Below are 23,740 nucleotides of genomic sequence, written 5' to 3'. Positions count from 1 at the left end.
TAATGACTCAAAGCTGGAAACAATCTGTATGTCTTCTGGATAAACAAAGTGGTTCATACTCCTTGGCTCTCAAAAGAAACAAACTATTAACACACGTTGATGCATCCTACATGCATTTTGTTAAGACAGTGAAAGGAGACCCAAAGAATGCATAATGCATGACTTCATTTATGACACTCTGGAAAAGGCAAAGTTATAGGGACAGAACGTAGCTAATAGTTGTCAAGAGCAGGAGGTGGAGGAGGGGCTGCCTGAAAAAGAATGGAGGAGCGCCAGGGAACTTTGTGGAGATGGAACTAGTTTGCATAATGTTTGTGGTGGTAGTTACATAACTCTACGCATCTGTCATAACCAAAAGAACTGTCTACACACAAAATGAAATTTACTGTATGTAAAATTAAAAAAAAATTAGCTAAAGTGTCAGGGAACCCAAAATGGAATAAAAACTGTAACAAATGATCATAACTGTATTAAAATGGATAACAAACCTACACTTCAGGGGTAGGGAGAAAAGATTAATCTAAAATACTCTGAAAAACAGTACTTTCTTTACTGTAAGGCTAAAGACAAAAAAAGTCAATCAGTTCAGTTCAGTCACTCAGTCATGTCTGACTCTTTGTGACCTCATGGACTGCAGCACACCAGGCTTCCCTGTCTATCACTGACTTCTGGAGCTTGCTCAAACTCATGTCTGTCGAGTTGGTGATGCCACCCAACCATCTTATCAAAAAAAGTGCTATACATAAATACTGTACTCTAGTTAGTAAAACTGTCTTTCCCAGGGGTATAGGTTAGCAACTGTAAAATTACTTTATGGGTATATATGGGTATGAAATTACTTTATGGGTATATATGGGTAACAAATAAGTAAAACTACTATAGATCATGAGAGCCTGGTCTCTCATCTTTGGAGAGCAAAGTTACAAAGGAAAGGGGAAAGGCTAGAAAGAATGCTGTGGTAGCAGTGGTACTAGTTGGGAACTGGAGGTCTCAGAATGAACTTATACTTTTATTATACATACAAACAGATACAGAGAAGAAACAGATGCAAACGCTTTTTCAAACTGTCTGCTGAGAGGACCATGACACCTTACTAACAATAAGCACATAGAGCACCCAGGTCCTGGTTTCAAAGTATCATCCTCTAATAACGGGAACGTCTAATAAAATAAAACTTCCTTGGAGAAGGGGCTGGGGCAGGGAAAATACAAGATGGGCCTGGAGACTGTGATAGTGCGAATGTTCAAAGGAGGAAGCACCATGGAAGTGCCCAAGGGCCAAGCTGAGAGACTTCTTCACATCAAAGCTAGGACACAACTATTACGTACTTGATTATAGATAACCCACTGAAAAAATTAGTAGCTATGAATCCATACGAGGCCTGGTTAGTGAAAATAAATGGGAGTGAAGAAATAGCTCTTACAGAAAAATTCCAGTCAATAAATGAAGAACGGTGACTGATGACAGAAAGTCACCACTAGAACATCACAGTAACAACGGCACAGGCAAGATCTACCAGTGGGTGCTAAGACTAGCGGGTAGAAGTTTGAAGAGAAACAGGACATCTGCATAGTATCAAAGTACCTCCCCCCAAATATCTGTTAATTACAAGGGGAAAGTAATAACAGAATGCAGAAACCCAGTAGATACCACAAGTAATTGAGAATAACACCACTAGTAATAAGACATATGCCTTTAACTTTGATACACAGAGAAGGGCACATTCCTCCTGTGGTGTTCTTGTTAAATGCATAAGCTTCATAGAATCATGAGAAAATATCAGACAAAATCAAATCAAGGGACATTCTACTAAGTAACTGGCTAGTTCTCAAATGTCAAGGTCATGCAAGGCAAAGCAAGATTCAGGCACAGTCAGTCTGGAGAAGAAGATGACGACACGAGAATAAATGCACGGTGGGATTCTGGAATAGATCCTAGCACAGAAAAGGACGTTAGCGGGAAAACTGGTAAAATCCAAACAGCTTATAGCTTATAGTGATGCACCACTTTTTATTTCTAAGTTTTGATAATTACAGTATGGTTACACAAGATGTTAACATTAGGGAAAATTGAGCAAAAAGCACATGGGAACACTTGGTACTACTTTTCTTTTCTGTAAGTCTAAAATTATTTCAAGGGCTTCCCTGATGGCCCAGTGGTTAAAGAATCTGCCTGCCAATGCAGGAGACACGGGTTCAATCCCTGATCAGGGAAGGTCTCACACACCATGGAGCAACTAAGCCACAACCACTGAGCCTGTGCTCTAGAGCCTGGGAATCGCAAGTACTGAGCCCGTGTGCCCCAACTACTGAAGCCCGTCCGCCCTAGAGCCCATGCTCCACAAGAGAAACCGCCACCGTGAGAAGCCTGTGCACAGCAAAAAGAGGAGCTCCTACTCGCCACAACTAGAGAAAAGCCTCTGCAGCGACCCAGCATAGCCAAGAATAAAAATTTTTTACAAATTATAAAAAATAAAATTACTTAAAAATAACAAGTTAAAAAATTGTACCCGAAGACTCCACATCTCATTATGAATTAAATTCCAAGTTCCCTGTGATCCAGTCCCCAGGCATCACTCTGACCTTGGCTCCCATACTTTTCCCATTCTTCTTGTTTGAGCTGCAGGGCTTCTGTCAACCATAGAGAGAGCCAGCACTGGACCACTTCAGGGCCTATACTCACTACTCCTTTGCCTGAAACATGCTTTCCCAACTTACCTACCGGCTGCCTCTGCTTGCCTATCACATTACCAGAGAGGTCATCCTGAACTTTCCTATGTAAAATGTTCTCCCCGCCATCACGCTCCATCTCCCCTATTTTAGTTTTCTTCACAGCAGGTATCACCATCTGGCATACAATGTTTCTTTATCATCAGGCTCCACCAGGATATCCTTAGCTCTATGAGACTAGAGACTGTGTACATTTTGTTCAATGCTGTACCTCCAGTATCCAGAAGAGCAACTGTTACATACTAGGTGCTCAATAATGACGAGTGAGCGACTCTTCTCAAAGCATCAAGCCCTCCAGTAAGCTTTACTTGCTCTCACCTCACCCTAAACTTTCAGATGCTGCTCTCTTTTTTCTAGTCTCAGGGTACCCTATGCAGAGCTATTTTCCTGAAAGTCTCTTTCACTGCAAAAAGGCACCACAGCAGTGTCGGCTCTGTTTTAGATTTTTATGACAAGTTAAAAAAAAAAACAAACACACAAGATAATAGGGAAATATTCCATGATGAAGAAGAATCAAATAATGCCTCATTAAAAGGGAAATGGAATACCAGTTATTTCACAAAAAGAACTATCCATTATTTTGGAGTTAAAATAATTGGTAAAAATATTCATCATGTTAAAAATAATTTTAGTTATTAATGAGAATATCATGAAGTCAATGTCTTTAAACAGCTCTCATGGAAAAGCAGTAACTGAACTAAATTTAAAGAAAAATTTTCAAAGTTTCCATTCCCACTGCCTTAAAAATGTAATTCATCTTAGAAATACCTGACTTTTATATCAAATGTTAACAGCTACTTCAATTTTTTTATATAACAGGTTGTTTGTAGAACACTTCAGAATTCTGCAAGAATGTGGATATGATAATAATAATTCTGAGGCCAGTGGTTCTCAAACTTTAGTCTGTATCGGTGTCACCTAAGGGACTTGTGAAAACACGGGTTCTGGGGGCTCCGTCATTCACTAAGGCTCGGGCAGGGCCTGAGAATTTACACTTGTAACAAGTCTTTAGTGATGCTTGTGTTGCTGCTTTGGAGACTGCACACTGAGAACTACTTATTGATCTAGGCAAAATTTCTGTGCTCTATTCAGTGATACTGTAACTAAAAAGATACAAAAAAATCTACATGACATATCGCTGCTTTAGTACTTAACAAATTGAGAATAATCAGGCTCCTGACGCGCCTCAAAGGGCCCGCCCTGGTCACATAAGCTTATTTGATAAGCTGTAATCTTAGCCTGGGAAACAGCGTCAGGTGGATCTCTGCTGCCAGTGTTAATGGATTATGGGAACATTTCTCTCCAGTAGCCTGAAAGAACAAGTCCAACCACTCATCACTCCTGATTTATTTACCCTGGTTTATTTACCCATGGAGCTTTTCAAATGCCAAATATATTGCACTAACAAGACTGTCTATAGACACAACTCAGTGACTTCACTTTCAGTTTTCACTTTCATGCATTGGACAAGGAAATGGCAACCCACTCCAGTGTTCTTGCCTGGAGAATCCCAGGGACGGCGGAGCCTTGGTGGGCTGCCGTCTACGGGGTCGCACAAAGTTGGACGTGACTGAAGTGACTTAGCAGCAGCAGCAGACTGTCTATAAATTACAATGGGTATCAGGTAGTAGCAAAAGTACTAACAGAGCTCAAGACTGAGGTCACAGTATTTAATAGTGGTCAAAAGCCAAAAAGTATTAACAGCTGTTCTCATGGCATAAAGATAAATACAGAAATTAAATATCAATATGGCTGAAATAATAATTTAAAAAAAACAAAAAAGAAGGATCATGTGGAAATTCAGTACAGAATTATCTCTACTACACAACTTTCACAGAATAAAATAAATAATTATGATGCATATGCATTCAGGCATTAGAAGTGCTGAAAAACAACAGTTGAAAATGCTCCAAGTGGCACAGTTGATTCAGTAGAGCAGCATGTTGTTCAAGTGGCTTACACATAAGCATCTTAAAGAAAGCCAAATCCAGCACTTACATTAATTTTGTTAAAGACTTCAAAAGATATCAAAAACTTAGTAGAAAATACGTATTTTAAAATTGTAGCTGCATTCATAATTTCAATGCTCGACCTTGAGCTGGTTACACCTGAGGGAGATGAAAAATTCAATAAACATAATTCTTTGATACAAAATTATGATTTAATGTCTTATCAAGTTAATAACACAGCGAGGCTGGTTTTAATTGATGCCATTTCCTTAACAGTACTCAGAATGTCAAGAATGAAAACTAACTCATTTTGATTATCATGAAGATGGGACCCCTATCATTCTTTGTGTAAATAATCATCCTTGTCCTGGCTATTATAAACAGTGCTGTAATCAACATTGGGGTACATGTGTCTCTTTCAATTCTGGTTTCCTCAGTGTGTATGCCCAGCAGTGGGATTGCTGGGTCATAACGCAGTTCTATTTGCAATTTTTTAAGGACTCTCCACACTGTGCTCCGTAGTGGCTGTACTAGTTTGCATTCCCACCAACAGTGTAAGAGGGTTCCCTTTTCTCCACACCCTCTCCAGCATTTATTGCTTGCAGACTTTTGGATCGCAGCCATTCTGACTGGTGTGAAGTGGTACCTCATTGTGGTCTTAATTTGCATTTCTCTGATAATGAGTGATGTTGAGCATCTTTTCATGTGTTTGTTAGCCATCCGTATGTCTTCTTTGGAGAAATGTCTATTTAGTTCTTTGGCCCATTTTTTGATTGGGTCGTTTATTTTTCTGGACTTGAGCTGCAGAAGTTGCCTGTATATTTCCTAGATGTCCATCAGCAGACGAATGGATAAGAAAGCTGTGGTACATATACACAATGGAGTATTACTCAGCCATTAAAAAGAATACATTTGAATCAGTTCTGATGAGATGGATGAAACTGGAGCCTATTATATAGAGTGAAGTAAGCCAGAAAGAAAAACACCAATACAGTATACTAACGCATATATATGGAATTTAGAAAGATGGTAATGATAACCCTGTATGCGAGACAGCAAAAGAGACACAGATGTATAGAACGGACTTTTGGACTCTGAGGGAGAGGGTGGGATGATTTGGGAGAATGGCGCTGAAACACGTATACTACTATCATGTAAGAAACGAATTGCAAGTCTATGTTCGATACAGGATACAGGATGCTTGGGGCTGGTGCATGGGGATGGTCCAGAGAGATGATATGGGATGGGAGGTGGGAGGAGGGTTCAGGATTGGGAACTCATGTACACCCGTGGCTGATTCATGTCAATGTATGGCAAAACCAATACAGTATTGTAAAGTAAAATAAAATAAAAATAAAGATTTAAAAAAATCATCATCCTTTCTGATTATAAATATACAAAGATTTGAGTTTTCAGGAATACCACATGCTTTTTGGTTCTTTGTGGATGCTCAGGAAAATTTATGAGTTACTGAAATAAAGGTTTTTCAGTCCTTATGTAAAGCAAGCTTCAGAAAAACAAAAATTACCCAAACATAACAATTTCTTCTATACTATATTTATATCTTCAGAATTTATCTATGAAAACATTTCTGAGACCTATTTAATTGCACATGAGTACTTTAGTTGGTTCAGACAATCAAGGTACCATCCAGAAGTTTAACAGTAGATATATGATATATTCCACTGGCCAATCAGTAAATTCTCACTGCAGTGTGTGGCAATGTTAGGATTCTTCTGCTCTCAAAGATAGAGCCCATACTCTGTCACAGAAGAAAATTTAGACTGTATTCCAACAAAGAAGAATGAATCTGAGGAAAACTCTAATAGCTGAAAACTATTAAGAGATTAAATATTTCACTGGAAATATATATTGCTTTGATAATGCCTTCTTAGTTTAATGCCAGTAGCAAATTACCAAAAGGGAAAAAAAAAAAAAAAAGGATTGATAATGATGTTAACCAAAGAGTAGGTGGTTAACAAATTATTTCAACGGTCACCAAATAAGAGATGACTCAAAAATGGTGTATAATCACTGACTTAACATAAAAAGAAATGAATCTTGCATTAAAATATATACAACAATATTTGTCAAACTTGATACATCTAACAGTCAATGTTGCTGCAGAATGATTTCTTGAAGGAAAAAAGTGGCATCAATGGAGCCCAGACATCAGCAGAAACAAGAGATCAAACATATCCTTTCAACTTCTCACCTTCTGTTTGAAATGCACATGGATTTAGAACATGCTGAATAAAGATATCAGTGAAAAAATGTTAACAATACTGGCCCTGCAGCTGATGACAATGAGGCACTCATCTGATTGACAAGACAGCTATGATTCTACAGGTAAATTAAATATTTAAAAAATAAGTGAAATTTCTTCACTTTAAAACAGCAAATAATTTTTAAAATTCTGCATAGAGTACTTAAGAGACACTTATACAGGGTGTAAACATTTTATAGACAGAAGGAACTGCAAGTTAAGGTAAAAATACAGTGGCTGTCACAAAAACTACAAATTATTAAAGGGGAATCAAACTAGATTCCTGTGAGACAGAGGAGAGAAAACATTTAGCCGTAGTTCCTGAGCTTAAAAGAAAACCTACTTCCAACTCGGTGTGTACTAGCAATATAAGGAGGTTACCTGACTACTGGTTTCACTTATGGCTTCCAGGAGTTTTTCAACTGCTGCTTGTAGTCGAGAGCTGATATTCAGCATGAGTTCTTCATTCTCAGGGTCTATCTCGGGCCCAGTGAAGCCACTCCTCACGAGCCGCTGTGACAGCTCTGTCCCCTCCTCAGCTGCTTTGCACCACATGCTACTGTCACTTCTTGGTATGTCGCTTCCAGAATAAGAGGGTATAGATTCATCTGTAATCAGAATTATTTTGAAGGTATAAATCAATTACAAGGAATCATTTTAGTAAAAAAACAAAAATTACAAAATAAAATCAAATTAAAGCTTGAAATCACTGGAAAGAAAGTGTTATTAAGAAAACACTGTAACAAAACAAAATAGGCAAATTAAGAACGTAGTATTATTTGATAACCTACCAGGTATAAGAATGGGAAGAATAATGCTATACTAATAGAGCTTTGCATAAATCAATACTTGAGAGTTAGTAGTTTTCCTTTGATAAAAAAATCTTAAAATACCTTTCAATAGATATTTACTAAATGCCCACCGTGTAGGGTTTACTAAGTAATGCAGATGTATAGGTGGCAAGATGTGGTTCCTACCCTCAAGGGCATTACACACAAGTATAATGAGAAAACAAATATTTAAACAACAACATAAAAGGAAAACACTGTGCAATGGGATAATCCAAGTATATGGAAAGACGAAGTGCTTGATTCTGTACAGAGAAAACATTCTGATTTCTGAGTACGATCCTGGGCAGCATCACCTGCTTGGCTAGACAGTAAAAGGGACTAAGACCTTTTTGTAACTGGTTACTCCCAGGTGGCTCAGTGGGTAACAAATCTGCCTGCAATGCAGGAGACACACGAGACATGGGTTCAGGAAGACCCCCTGGAGGAGGGCAAGGCAACCCCCTCCAGTACTCACACCTGGAGCATCCCATGGGCAGAGGAAGCTGGAGGGCTATGGGTCCACAGGGGTGCAAAGACTCAGACACGACTGAAGCAACTGCGCATGCAGCACGCATACCAGGAAGAGGTTAGACTAATACACAGTCCCAATTTAAACTGCGGCCTTGTGTTTCCACGCTAGTCTTTTTTCTTATATAAAGAAAACTGAGTTTACATGGGCAGAGATAAAGCTCTGGAAGTGTTTTCTCTAAACTGAAATAAAAGCATAGGTTATTTATCACTTCCATGGAATACTGTACTCATCTCTGGCAGCTTGCTACAATCCAACAATGAAATTCCCTGAAGAGGAACTATCTATTCTTTTATTAACATGTAGCACGTATTTATCAGTAACTGCAAAGTCAACAAATTAAAAGCAGAAGCAATTTTAATTTCCAAGGTACCTGGAGTAAATACTCAGTTTGATACAATCACCCAGGAGAATAAGAGCTATTCTTTAAAATGTTTTGCTAAAGTAGCTGGTGCCATATGGAAGTCTCTCAATCTCACGCAGTAAAAATATCAGATGCAGTTTCAGATACAAGATCTGAAATCAGCACAATTCAACATTCTCTAAGCACCTCCTCTGTATAAGTAACTAGCTGAAGAATCCAAAACTGTATCCCAGAAAAAGACTGAAAATGTTTGCTGTTATGTAGTCGTGGTGGTGTAGTCACCAAGTCGTGTCTGACTCTTGCCGTTACCGGTGCTGTGTGCTCAGTCACTCGGCAAAAGTTAGCAAGTTAGAAGTTAGTTTATTTCTAACTTCATGGCTGCAGTCGCCATCTGCAGTAATTCTGGAGCCCAAGAAAATAAAGACTGTCACTGTTTCCCCATCTATTTCCCATGAAGGGATGGGACCAGATGCCATGATCTTCATCTCTTGAATGCTGAGTTTTAAGCCAGCCTTTTCACTCTCCTCTTTCACTTTCATCAAGAGGCTCTTTAGATCCTTTTCAGTTTCTGCCATAAGGGTGGTGTCATCTCCGTATCTGAGGTTACTGGTATTTCTCCCAGCAAACTTGATTCCAGCTTGTGCTTCATCCAGCCCAGCATTTTACATGATGTACTCTGCATGTAAGTTAAATAAGCAGGGTGACAATACACAGCCTTGACAAACTCATTTCTCAATTTGGAACCAGTTCGTTGTTCTATGTCTGGTTCTATCTGTTGCTTCTTGACCTGCATACAGATTTCTCATGAGGCAGGTCAGTTGGTCTGGTATTCCCATCTCTTGGAAGAATTTTCCACAGTTTGTTGCGATCCACCGTCAAATGCTTTGGTGTAGTCAATAAAGCAGAAGTAGATGTTTTTCTGGAACTCTCTTGCTTTTTCTATGATCCAACGGATGTTGGCAATTGGATCTCTGGTTCCTCTGCCTTTTCTAAAACCAGCTTGAACCAGTTCTTGGTTCATCTACTGTTGAAGCCTCACTTGGAGAATTTTGAGCATTACACTGCTAGCATGTGAGGTGAGTGCAATGGTGTGGCAGTTTGAACATTCTTTCGCATTGCCTTTCTTTTGGATTGGAGTGAAAACTGAGCTTTTCTAGCCCTGTGGCCACTGGTGGGTTTTCCAAATTTGCTGGCAAAGTGATGCAACACTTCAACAGCATTTAAAGTAGGAAATCAAGAGATACCTGGAATAACAGGCAAGTTTGGCCTTGCAGTGCAAAATGAAGCAGGGCAAAGGCTAACAGAGATTTCCCAAGAGAACACACTGGTCACTGCAAACACCCTCTTCCAACAACACAAGAGAAGACTCTACACATGGACATCATCAGATGGTCGACACCGAAATCAGACTGATTTTATTCTTTGCAGCCGAGATGGAGAAGCTCTACACAGTTAGCAAAAACTAGAACGGGAGCTGACTGTGGCTCAGATCATGAACTCCATATTGCAAAATTCGTACTTAAATTGAAGAAAGTACGGAAAACCACTAGACCATTAGGGTATGATCTAAATCAAATCCCTTACGACTGTACAGGGGAAGAGACAAATAGATTCAAGGGATTAGATCTGATAGACAGAGTGCCTAAAGAACTATGGACAGAGATTCATGACACTGCAAAGGAAGCGGTGATCAAATAAAATGTGAATGTATTGATAATAGGGACTAACAGTTTATAAGTACTCATGAGTTCAAAATGACCTTAGAATTCAAAATGAGTTCAGCTATTGTACAATGTATATTACGAAGTCACTAAATAAAATTAATGTAGCCTGAAAAATGAATGATATGAAATATTACAACTGGTGTTCAAACTAAAAATACATATATCACATCTTTAGCTGAGGAATTAAATGCATTCTACTGACATTTTCTTTTAATGGATACAGAGAATTTAACAAATCTGAGGTAAGATGATGGTCTGATATGATGATAAGTCAAGGCTTTGTGGAGTCAGAGAATGTGGAGAAGCAAGAATGAGGTCAGGACAGAGAACTGAGAAAAGGTAGCTCAAAGTAGGGTGGATCCAAGTTGTGAATGGCTTTAAGTTTTAAGAAACTGGGGGCTTTGTTATACATACTGGGGAAGTAAATAGTTGACTTCCCTGGTGGTTCAGATGGTAAAGCGTCTGCCTACAATGCAGATCTGGGTTCGATCCCGGGATCGGGAAGAACCCCTGGAGAAGGAAATGACACCCCACTCCAGTACTCTTGCTTGGAAAATCCCATGGACGGAGGAGCCTGGTAGGCTGCAGTCCATGGGGTCGCTAAGAGTTGGACACGACTGAGTGACTTCACTATCACTATCAATTCTATGAATCAGGAAGCAAACTGCATCAATGCAGAAGGAGGGGTTAGAAAAGAAGAGTCTGGTTAGAGAGCTATTTCAATTCTCCAGATGAGAAATGATAAAGATAGACGAGGGCTGGCTACAAGTTGGAAAAAAATGGAATGTGTAAGACAAGGAAGAAAGGAAAGCAGTAAACGATGACTGGGTTTTTCCAGCTAAGATGACTCTCAGATGACAGAACAGTCTTAAGAGAAATACTAAAAAACTAGGAGAAAGTGTGTATAGTAAGCATGAAAAAGGATTAGTCTGAAGTGCTAATGGGCTACATGGAGGAGAGACGTTAACTTTTGGAAATTTGGGAGTCATTTGTAGAAAGGTGCCATAATCTTATTTTTCTGAATGTTGAGCTTTAAGCCAACTTTTTCACTCTCCTCTTTCACTTTCATCAACAGGCTCTTTAATTCTTCCTCACTTTCTGCCATAAGGGTGGTGTTATCTGCATATCTGAGGTTATGGATATTTCTCCCAGAAATCTTATTCCAACTTGTGCTCCATCCAGCCCAGCGTTTCTCATGATGAACTTGGCATATAAGTTAAATAAGGAGGGTGACAATATACTCATTGACATACTCCTTGACATAAGCCTTGACATACTCCTTTTCCTATTTGTAACCAGTCTGTTGTTCCATGTCCAGTTCTAACCGTTGCTTTCTGACCTGCATAGGGGTTTCTCAAGAGGCAGGTCAGGTGGTCTGGTATTCCCATCTCTTCAAGAATTCTCCACAGTTTGTTGTGATCCACTTAGTCAAAGGCTTTGGCATAGTCAACAAAGCAGAAAGAGATGTTTTTCTGGAATTCTCTTGCTTTTTCCATGATCCAGCAGATATTGGCAATATGATCTCTGGTTCCTCTGCCTGTTCTAAAACCAGCTTGAACATCTGGAAGTTCACGGTTCACGTATTGCTGAAGCCTGGCTTGGAGAATTTTAAGCATTACTTTACTAACGTGTGAGATGAGTGCAATTGTGCAGTAGTTTGAGCATTCTTTGGCATTGCCTTTCTTTGGGATTGGAATGAAAACCTACCTTTTCCAGTCCTGTGGCCACTGCTGAGTTTTCCAAATTTGCTGGCATATTGAGTGCAGCACTTTCACAACGTCATCTTTCAGGATTTGAAATAGCTCAACTGGAATTCCATCACCTCCACTAGCCTTGTTCATAGTGATGCTTCCTAAGGCCCACTTGACTTCACTTTCCAGGATGTCTGGCTCTAGGTGAGTAATCACACCATGGTGATTATCTGAGTCGTGAAGATCTTTTTTGTACAGTTCTTCTGTGTATTCTCGCCAACTCTTCTTAATATCTTCTGCTTCTGTTAGGTCCATACCATTTCTGTCCTTTACTGAGCCCATCGTTTCATGAAATGTTCCCTTGGTATCTCTAATTTTCTTGAAGAGATTTCTAGTCTTCCCCATTCTGTTGTTTTCCTCTATTTCTTTGCATGATTGCTGAAAAAGGCTTTCTTATCTCTCCTTGCTATTCTTTGGAACTCTGCATTCAAATGGGTATATCTTTCCTTTTCTTCTTTGCTTTTCGCTTCCCTTCTTTTCACAGCTATTTGTAAGGCCTCCTCAGATGGCCATTTTGCCTTTTTATATTTCTTTTTCTTGGGGATGGTCTTGATTCCTGTCTCCTGTACAGTGTCATGAACCTCCATCCATAGTTCATCAGGCACTCTGTCTATGAGATCTAAGATCTAGTCACTTAAATCTATTTCTCCCTTTCACTGAATAGTCATAAGGGTTTTTGATTTAGGTCATACCTGAATGGTCTAGTGGTTTTCTCCACTTTCTTCAATTTCACTCTGAATTTGGCAATAAGGAGTTCATGATCTGAGCCACAGTCAGCTCCCGGTCTTGTTTTTGCTGACTGTGTAGAGCTTCTCCATCTCGGCTGCAAAGAATATAATCAATCTGATTTTGGTGTTGACCATCTGGTGATGTCCATGTGCAGAGTCTTCTCTTGTGTTGTTGGAAGAGGGTGTTTGCTATGACCACTGCGTTCTCTTGGCAGAACTCTAATAGCCTTTGCCCTGCTTCATTCTGTACTCCAAGGCCAAATTTGTCTGTTACTCCAGGTATTTCTTAACCTCCACTTCATGGCAAATAGATGGGGAAACAATGGACACAGTGGCTAACTTTATTTTTCTAGGCTCAAAAATCACCACAGATGGTGATTGCAGCCATGAAATTAAAAGATTCTTGCTCCTTGGAAGGAAAGTTATGACCAATCTAGATAGCATATTAAAAAGCAGTGACATTACTTTGCCAACAAAGGTCCATCTAGTCTAGGCTATGGTTTTTCCAGTGGTCATGTATGGATGTGACAGTTGGACTATAAAGAAAGCTGAGCGCTTAAGAACTGATGCTTTTGAACTGGTGGAGAAAACTCTTAAGAGTCCCTTGGACTGCAAGGAGATCCAACCAGTCCATCCTAAAGGAGATCAGTCCTGGATGTTCACTGGAGGGACTGACATTCAAGCTGAAACGCCAATACTTTGGCTACCTGATGTGAAGACTTGACTCATTTGAAAAGACCCTGATGCTGGGAAAGATTGAGGGTAGGAGGAGAAGTGGATGACAGAGGATGAGATGGTTGGATGGCATCACTGAGTTGATGGACATCGGTTTGGGTGGACTCCGGGAGTTGGTGATGGACAGGGAGGCCTGGCGTGCTGTGGTTCTTGGGGTCGCAAAGAGTCGGACACGACAGACACTGAACTCAACTGTAGAAAGGTGAGAGGTGAACCTTGGAAGAAGACACATTTACTCTAGGAGCAATGTTTAGTGAGAGAAGGACAAATAGTTGGCATCTCTGAATAGAATAAGCCAACAAAAGATCTCTGTAAAAAAAATTCACAGAAAGACAGGAGCAAGATATTCCAGAAGACAAGGAGACAACATTTTAAAAAGAGACTTCAATAATCCTGTTTGTCTAGAAAGTCAAACAGGACAAGAACTGAGATGCTACTGGATTTGTCACTTGGAAGGTCACTGTTGTTCACAGGGAAAGCAGCTTTAATACTATACAAACAGAAACCCAAACTGTTAGAAGCCAGTGTTGGTTTGATCTCTCATAGTGTTTGTTGTGCTTTATCTTCAGGAGAGGGCAAAGTTGAGAAAAATCATTTTCTCTGTAATATTATGAAGATACCAGCAAGTTTTATGGTATAAAGAAGGAATCAATTGTAAGGAAAAAAACTGAAGATACTATATATAACACTGGAGCAACTCTCAAAAAAATACAAAGGATATATTAAAAACGTGGCTTATAAAAAGCCACTAAATGTTAATTTTTTAACAGCTAATAAAAAAAACATTAAAGTACCTAATAAAGATGAAGATGTGAACCAGCTTAATGTACTTTACTGATGACATTTTGAAGATATAAACACATAGATAATCTCAATCTGTTCCAATGAAGATTCAGAACTTTGTTTATTCCAATAAAATAAAGGAATGAGAACAATATCAAACTTGTATTTATAATAAATAGTCTTTGGAAGGAAAGATATAAATTGGCAGGGCAATTTTATTAAACGCCAGTAGAATTCTCAGAATGACCAATTTGATGAACAGAATCATGATTTCAGACTGGCCAACCACTCAGACCTCCATCTGAAACATGGTAGACAATAGTTATCCAAAAAGTCTTTAGCCATTCATTCTGTGGATTATACCATGTTCATTCTATAGAGATAGCAGTCAGCTTCTCAGTTTAAGCAGGGCCTGTGATAGGATAGAGCAGTCCCCTGCCCTGGCCTGAAGATATCTAGGGCTCCACCTGGAAACCCCTGGCTCTAGTCTGACTTTTGTACCTGACAGATAACTAAACTAGAAGCCTCAGGAGAGTAAGAGGCTTGCCCAGGGCCACAGTGAGCTAGAAGAAGGACCTTCTCATTACTAATCCAGTATTCCTGCTATAACGTCGCACTGCTCCAAAAAAAAACAGCTGCAGCAAATAAGATTCAGTCCCTGGTCTTCTAAGGGGGAGGTATAGGTATTTTACCACTGAACCATCACAGTGTAGGCCTACAGGACATTTTCTTTCAATACCTAAGGAAATTCATTTTTATGAACTAGTCTAATATTCACTCAAGTTCAAGCAATTCCACAATGGCTCAAAATTTCCCTTCACTTTCTTATGAGGAAGCAAACATTAGCAAGTCAATTATTATTTTTTTTTAGAGAGAGAACAAGTCCACACACGCTTAAAATCTAAACAAGTTTAGACTTGAGAACTGCGAAGAGATTACAAGTGCTACTACCCACAACAAAAAGTCATATATAAAAACTGAAGAGCAAGAGTTGCTTTATGGAGAAGGAATGGCAACCTGCTCCAGTATTCTTGCCTGGAGAATTCCACGGTCAGAGGAGCCCAGTAGGCTACAGTCCATGGACTCACAAGAGTCAGACACGACTTATCAACCAAACCACCACCACCAGTTGTCTTATAATCAGATTAAAACTGAACTTTTTGTTATATTAAATAAGATACAAAAGAACTATTTTAGAAGTTCATTTTAGTTTTTACAATAATACTCCCATTAAACATATAAAGAAACACCAGAAAACAATCTTATATATGGAACATGGTATCAGTATTTTAAAGACTGTACTTTCTTCGGTTTTAAATTATAAATTCTTTAAATGCAGTATTTCCTTCAAGATGTAAAGTGAATCTAAGTACCCCAAAATGATACTAGTGATCTTCCTAATTTTGTTACTAAGACTACCATATCATTGCCAACACAACAACATAAAAACTGATTAAATGGAAATTATACATTCTAACACCAGTAAAATTCTTATCTCTGCTTTAATAGTCTTTATACCATATTTCTTAACAGTGGGTCTAATTTTTTCTCTTGTATCTTAGTACTATTCATTCAAAATCTATTGATAATTAAATACTTAAATATTTATTTTAAAAGACTTAATCGATTCAAACATGTAGAAAATGGTATTAAGTAAAACATTAAGTACCATGATTTTATTTTGCCTTGAATAGAAATTTCTGTACCTTCTTCACTGGACTGAGAATTGTGAAGCAGAAAGAAAAAAAAAAAACACAACAAAACTTTTCAATAAATGTTTGTAAAAGTGAACTGATAAAACCACTTATACTGAAAAACTACTCTATTATTGGATATCTTAAAATAGTAGCTAGATATATTTAATTTATATTTAGAGATTTAGAGGACTATGCAAGAAAGTGACTTCCCTGGTGGCTCAGATGGTAAAAGCGTCTGCCTACAATGTGGGAGACCTGGGTTCGATCCCTGGGTCGGGAAGATCCCCCTGGAGAAAGCAATGGCAACCCACTCCAGTATTCTTGCCTGGAAAATCCCACGGACGGATGGAGGAGCCTGGTGGGCATAGTGCATGGGGTTGCAAAGAGCTGGACACAACTGGGCAACTTCATATATATGCAAGAAAGCAGGCCAGCTGGTCAGATGTCCTTTTAGGGCTGCTTTTTCACAGAAAAGCAATGGAAACACAATCCTCTACACATGAGTCAAATTACTAAGCTATTTCTTTTCAGAACTATGGGAGCACTGCTCTGGAGATGAGTTTGCTATCTTTTAGGAAATGTCGTTTGCCAAACACCTCAGCAACCACTTTCAGAAATGTCTAGGAGAACTGCTAACACACAAAAAAACTTCCTGTCATGTAGTGAACATTCCTCAGCGTGTCTTTTGGATATGGTGGAGTTCTTACAGCAAAATGCCCTTTTCCCAGATGGTTAGGTGAAACTAGCTTATGAAATGATTTTTTTTAAAAAAGCATGATTTGATAAATACTTTTACAATGAGATCAACAAATTTTACCTAATTCTCTATACATGAAGATTCATATGCAGAAAACAAACAGCCCTTGATCGAGAGCTTAACCAACAGTGAAATAAAAAAAACATTTCTACAAAGTTTGAAACAAATGAAAAGAAAATTTAAAGTTACAGTATCATTTCACCTCTAACTTCACTAAAAGTAGTTTTTAAAATTATCTTTGAATTCAAGTTAAGTTTTTAAAATCAATTTTAATTAAAACTCCAAATCAAGCTTTTCTCTGCATTAGAAACATTAAGTAGCCAACCTATAATTAAGCAAAGTTTCCCTAAGTGGGATAATTTCTTCTCATTTTTCCACATGAAACTTAAAACAGTGAAGCGAAGTTGCTCAGTCGTGTCCGACTCTGTAGCCCACCAGGCTCCTCCGTCCATGGGATTCTCCAGGCAAGAACACTGGAGTGGGTTGCCATTTCCTTTTCCAGGGGATCTTCCCAACCCAGGGATCGAATCCAGGTCTCCCGCATTGCAGGCAGACGCTTTAACCTCTGAACTACCAGGGAAGCCCAAAACTTAAAATAGAATGTTCTCAAAAACTGCATAACTGGCATTTTGATTTTTAGATGACTGGTCTCCAACTAGGGAAAAGTTCTTGGGTATGGAATGGCAGTGAAGGAAGGCCTTGATCATCTGGTCCAAGTGTCCGGACCCTATCTTTCCCCATATGACAAGAACTTTCCCCTTTAGAGGGTGGTTTCAGGACATTGCTTATACCATGGTAATATTGGTAAGAGTCTTGAGTGGTGATATGAAATTTTTCTTTTATTGGCAGTGAAATTAAACAGCCTTTGATTTATGTAGCACAATAATAACCCTGAGTATGTGTAATGACAACTCTAAGACACCCATCTGCAAATGCTAAACAGTAATGGTGTTTTGAGATTAGCTCTAGTATATTTGTGTTTGAAGGATTTTTATTAGAAAATAATATTCTTTCTTCTATATTTTTAGCACTAGCAATGTGCTTGAACTCAGCAAGATTTACTGAAAATAATTATGATAGTTTCAACAGCATATAAAACTCACCTCCTGTCTGTTCCTCATGGACACAAGACTTTATTGGTGGCTCTGCTTCTGACCTCCGAATCAGGCTGGCAGAAGCCTGGCCTTTACTAGATCTATCTAAAATGCCCAGGACGTGGCGACCAATTGTTTCTTCAACAGCTGCTGTTGTCTTTACCACTTCTAAGAGGATCTTCAGAAGTCTGTTATTAGCTTTCTGGAGTGCATACCTGTACAGGTAAGGAAACATTCATTGAAATGTTTAATCTTTTTAAAGCAAAAACACTTAGGTCTACAAAAGAAAAATACACTACAAAACATCTGACTTAAAAAGCAAAACTTCATACGATCCTGTTAAAAATAATATGCAGTAGCACCTGCAATGAAGTGCTTTTTGTGTTTAAATGATAAAATTTGTTTTCTTCTGAAAAATTTTCATCAGTCAACTAGTTTTTGAAAATGTGCAGCATTTTACCGACCTGAAAGAAATCAAATAACTAAAGTTTTAAGCTAGTAGCTTCTAAATTAGAAGAAGATTTTAGGGAGATGCAAAAGTTAAGTTTCAGAAAGTGTGCACAACACCTAATCATAAGCAAGTTATTGAGCTGGTAATTCTGTTCATGGTTACTCTTATGTATTTTAACCTTTGAAATATCTTTTTGCATGTTGAACAACATATTCTAAAATAAATTCAAAAATCCCACCAGGAAAAATGTTTGTGTTTCTAGAACTTAATGATGATGACCTACGTTGTTAAATTACAGAAATAGGCAGAGACCTGTTTTTAATAAAGGTCTACAGTACAATCTCACCATCTGCCAACACCAGAGGGTTAAAAACCTCAGGCTGCTGATTATTACATCTGCTCCAGAGACAGAAACTTCTCAAGTTACACATACCACACTCATTTCAGTCAGCAGAAGGAACCTATTTTCAACCAAATGGAATTAATAGCTCCCTCTCTCTTTTTTAACAAGCGATACATTATTATTTTAAAAAATTAGAAAATGCTCCTACCCACCCACCAAAATATCTTAGTACTCAGAGATAATCATGGTTAACATATTAATGCCTAAGCATTCTAGGCATTTTCCTTCCTCTTGCTCTCTCATAAATATATATACACAAAACAAAAATGGGATTATCCTGGACAAAGTGTTTTTTACAAGCTTTCTTTTGTCTTTAGCACAAACATCTTCAGGTGTCAAGAAATTTACTGCCATAAATGGTGATTCAGAAGGTTATTTGATTAATCTTCTGAATAACTAAACTCTCTTGTGCTAATAGTTTAATTCAACAAAGGTACTATGGTGGCAAACTATATATTTAATACATGTAGACAAAATAATAAGAGACTTTCATGGGAAAAGGTCCTCTGACTGAAGACACTTTCTCTTCAGCTTCACTGTGGGAGATCACCAACAAACAGGTTAAGGGGTATCTGTTTTCACAGGCACATGACGTGACTATTTTAAGACAAGGTAATAAACGGAGCAGTTTTCCTTCAGCATTTGTCAAGTGAAAAAGACAGTTCTATTTTTACACTGAGATCAAGTTCTCTGGTTACATAAGGAAGGATATTAAAAATAAAACTTTAAATAATTTAGTTAGTAGGAAGTAGGTAAAGGGTTTATTTCTTTAACTTTTTATCAGGTTTTGTTTAAGCCTCAAACACCCCAGGACTAGGATAATTTGAAAATATTCCTACATAAGAGAAATAATTCAAAATAAAAGGATGGTAAAAAGAAATAAACAGGAATACTCATTTATCAACACTCACTACGAAGATTCCTAAAAAATAAACGCTGTATAATTTTAAAAATATACCAATTTAGAGATAAATAATATAAAATAAACATTGTGTTTATTTTATATTGCCATGGTAACTCCAGTTTTCGTACACTGTCTTTCTTGTTTGAGTTCCATACTGACTGTGTTCCATACTGATGATCCAATGGGGAAGCCAAAATCTTAGGGGCCAAATTCCTCCATGCAAGCTGAGGAAGCAGGTTGGGAGGACACAGAGGGTTGGCAGTAACAGAAATTGGAAAAGGAGGACATTAAGTTAGCACGCATTGACTTTAATTTAAAATTAAAGAAATGCTTTTCATTTGAACAAAACAGATTTTAAAATATTGTGCCTAAAATCCTTAATATTAATGTGGGGCAACTATTCTCATTTTTACATCAATCTCTACAAAATCAAAGTAAGGGAAAGTTTTGTTAACATCGGATTATGAATTTATTTCTCCATAAAGGTGGGATATAGATTAAAAAGTCTCATCTGTTATACAGTAAATGCATCAAAGAAGTTAAATGTATACTATCATATTTAATCATTTAATTTTTTTTGTCATAAACCAGGGGGTGGCTTACACTGGATGCATGTCTGAACAGTGAAGGAATAAATTGACATGTACAATTTTGTTTTTTAGGATAAAAAATGGCATGTGAGCAGAATAAAATTAATCAAGAAAGACTCAATAACCAAATAACCTCAGCCTTATCATTTATTGAGTTAAGTGCATGCTCAATAGCCAATAAAATTATATATAAGAGAGTTAAAAAAATTTGTCTATTAATGTTAGGAAAATGATCATTCTTTACATACAGAGCACAGTGTACAAATAAAATAGATGTACAAGATAACAATAAAGACCAATGAAGTTTGTAACACCAAAACAACCATTTTAATTCACTTTACATTGAAAAAAATACACATTCTGTATACCTTTCATTGGACACAATTTCAGGAGGCACCTCTTCAGGTTTTTTGTCCAATACCTTTTCTTTAAAGGTCTGTTCTTCAACTTCTCCTTGGTTTTCATTTCCATTCTAAGTGTGCGTAAAGGTAGGGAGGACAAGACAGAAAACCTGTCATCTTGGAAACAGCATGTCATTCTTATATTGTTATAAGGTGAAAAAGAAACCTCTGCGTGCAAAACAGATACTATCTGAAATAACATTTAACTATATTTTATCAGAAGATTAGCATTATCAAAAAAAGGCATGCTATAATATGACAATAAAGCTTGTTTGGTTACTGGGCTCCCTGGTGAAACAACAGTCATTGCTAAATCACTGTCAGATTTGAATTACCTTAAATGGAACATAAGGCATCTTGACTCCACCTACCTTCGATATAAACAATCACAAATATGGTAAGCTCAGACCTAAAAAAACACACATTTCACACCAACAACAAAGACACACAGATCCTACTGCATTGTGGATCCATTGCTCCTAGGTGGGCCAAAGTCCATACTACCTGTGTTTGCGTACTGCTGTTGCGCAGCTCACAACACAGCTTCTCTCTTCCAGCTAGAGACAGCTGCTTTAGTGCTTCCAGCTCCTCTAAAAGCACCCTCTCTCTCTCTGAAACCAGGTTTTCATTATCTATTGAGGATCTCTAAATAAGAAAAAAGGTCATGAGAGAATATTGTTTGCGATAGAAGGGAAAGGCAGGAATATTAAGCAGATTTTCTTTTAACCCGCTAGAACCAACAGGCCTTGGTTCTACCCTGATTCATATTCCATGATTAGGGGGTTAAAAGCATATATCAAGTTCAATGCAAAATTTGAAACTTAAAAAAAAAAAAAAAAAGCTAATTAGGCCTAAATATTCATGAATTTTCACAGCTTAATTAATATTATTTTAATATGGTAGTTCTGCATTGAAAATTCAGAAGTTTCAAGTCACAAAATGCAATGAAGAAAAGCAAAATTAATTCCAAATGTCTTATGTTCAACTCCCAATTTTCCTATTATTCTATATCTGAAACTATATTTCAAGAGTTCTCTGTTGTCTTTTATTTTAGCTTAACTTTTCAAAATAAATTGAACAGACTTGTTTTTATAGGAATTTTTACACAAATATTTGCTTTTCTACAATGATTTTGTGAGTATATTACATACAGCAATTGATAAGATTTCAGTTCCCAAATACCAAGGAGTATGTAAATTTAGTCAAGAAAGTGGTTAAGAATGTTATGCAAATTTGCATTTCTCAAATCAAGAAGAGATGTTTCCGTGGATTAAGTTCCAGAAACATACTACTTCAGACTTCCATTCACAATTAAACAGACAGATTAAAGATAGATAAAGGCAAACCATGGAGAAGCCAATTGGTAGACTCACAAATCTATAAATAAAAATGGGAAAACTGAGTATCAACTGTACCTCAGCACAAAGAATTTCCCCAATTGCCAAAGTACTTTTGCCACGTATATACTCAATGGAATGGCTAAAAACAAAAACCTGAGAACCACTTTTTCAGTGCCTGAAAAGGCAGATAAGTCAAATGGTAGAGAGACAGTGCTCCCCCAAGGTTGGGTTAGGCACCCTTAACAAGATCTTAGTCTCCTGTACTGGTGGAGTCTGTTCCTGATGTTAAATATTCGTGTTTATTCAGATCTCAGCAATAATTCTGACTTACAAAAACAAAGCTCTGTAAAGAACACTGCTGTTTAGTTGGGGAGGGAAGGGACTCTTGGTCCCACACCTGAGCCAGCTGTCTATTCAGCCTCTGAATCTCTTCTTGCAGCTGTTCCTGGTCTTCTCGCTGTCTCTCCATCTGCCGCATGTGTGCCTGCCGTAGAAGCTCTGTTGCCTGTTGATGCTCCTGGTACTGTCGTACAAGCTCCTGCCTCATATCTTCCAACTGTTCTTCATTTAACATCAGTTGTCTAGAAGCATCCATGCTTGATACCAAAATCTCATCATGGAGCTGTAATAGTTAAATTCACCCGTAAAACATTCTGTGGAAACCTGTCAGCATTGATTTTTTAAAATACATAGGAAAATAATTATAATACTAACCCCACAAAGCATGTCATTTTAAACTTCACATTATTAAACTAAAACATAAATACTTTTAAAAATTTGTCTTTATAATTTCAAATCAATGTGAAGGTAATTATTATTATACATGTTGTTCTCCAAAAGCAAAATAACTATCAGTTATTTTAGATGTAGTCTAAATCAAAGGGAGGAGAAGAATAAGGAAAGACACTCAAGATTCCTCCTATTCATAATGAATAACTCTATTATTCCTCTTGACATTTTATGAGGAAATATAAATGGAATTCTTCTATTTTAAAATTTAATTTACAAAATGAGAAATGTTATCTCTTTATATTATACAGCATTCATCAGAGTACTGTAGAGAACTGCTTGATAAGAAACAATCTTCAGTAATGTTTATCTGGAAATAAAAGCCTTGTATTCCTCTTTCTCAAACTTGTAAGAAGTCAACACCTTACTGGATTTCAACAAGTCCTGAAAAGGTACACTGAAACAAATCATTCTGCCTTCAACAGTTGCTGGCAAGTTAGAGAGATTTTGCACTTCAAAAAGAGTTGACATTTTATTTGAATATGTCTCTAAAAAGACATAACCTGCCATGAATATTAACAAAAAATCTGAATTAAGATAATTTTAAAAGAAGTAGAATTTACTATGCTCTGTTAAAGGCACAAACAGTTGAGGTACAGATCCTCCATTGATGAAAAAGTAAAGGGTATTAGTATATATATAGGAGACTGCTTTAAATTATCTTAAGCAGGCAGCTCTTTCCTTCTGCTATTATCCTATTAAGCAAATATTTTATCATACATATTGCCAAATTATAGTATAATAAGTTGAATTGACCGAAAATTAACGTGAGTACAACTTACAGTGAGGTTTTACCATGCACAATGTATATAACACAAACAGAATTATTAGGAATCCGACCAGTTTCATCTAATAATAATATTAAACCATTTATTCATACACTTTAAAAGTCACTTTTCCCTGGTGGCTCAGACGGTAAAGCGTCT

At 37.5% G+C, this 23,740-nt stretch overlaps 1 protein-coding gene across 1 annotated transcript in view; it reads right to left on the bottom strand.

The window, feature by feature from the left end:
• The window catches only part of AKAP9 (A-kinase anchoring protein 9), a 153,202-nt gene that overhangs the window by 53,971 nt on the left and 75,491 nt on the right, over window positions 1-23,740 (bottom strand). Inside the window, exons 18-22 of the mRNA XM_052639055.1 lie at window positions 22,423-22,647; window positions 21,190-21,330; window positions 20,653-20,756; window positions 17,946-18,151; window positions 7,326-7,552 (exon numbers count right to left, since the gene is read on the bottom strand). Of these exons, the coding sequence (XP_052495015.1) occupies window positions 7,326-7,552; window positions 17,946-18,151; window positions 20,653-20,756; window positions 21,190-21,330; window positions 22,423-22,647 (903 nt within the window). The remainder of the gene's footprint in view (window positions 1-7,325; window positions 7,553-17,945; window positions 18,152-20,652; window positions 20,757-21,189; window positions 21,331-22,422; window positions 22,648-23,740) is intronic.

Source organism: Budorcas taxicolor, chromosome 4 (assembly GCF_023091745.1).
Source record: "Budorcas taxicolor isolate Tak-1 chromosome 4, Takin1.1, whole genome shotgun sequence".
Classification (NCBI taxonomy): Eukaryota; Metazoa; Chordata; class Mammalia; order Artiodactyla; family Bovidae; genus Budorcas; species Budorcas taxicolor.
This window is presented reverse-complemented; position numbering and strand designations above follow the sequence as displayed.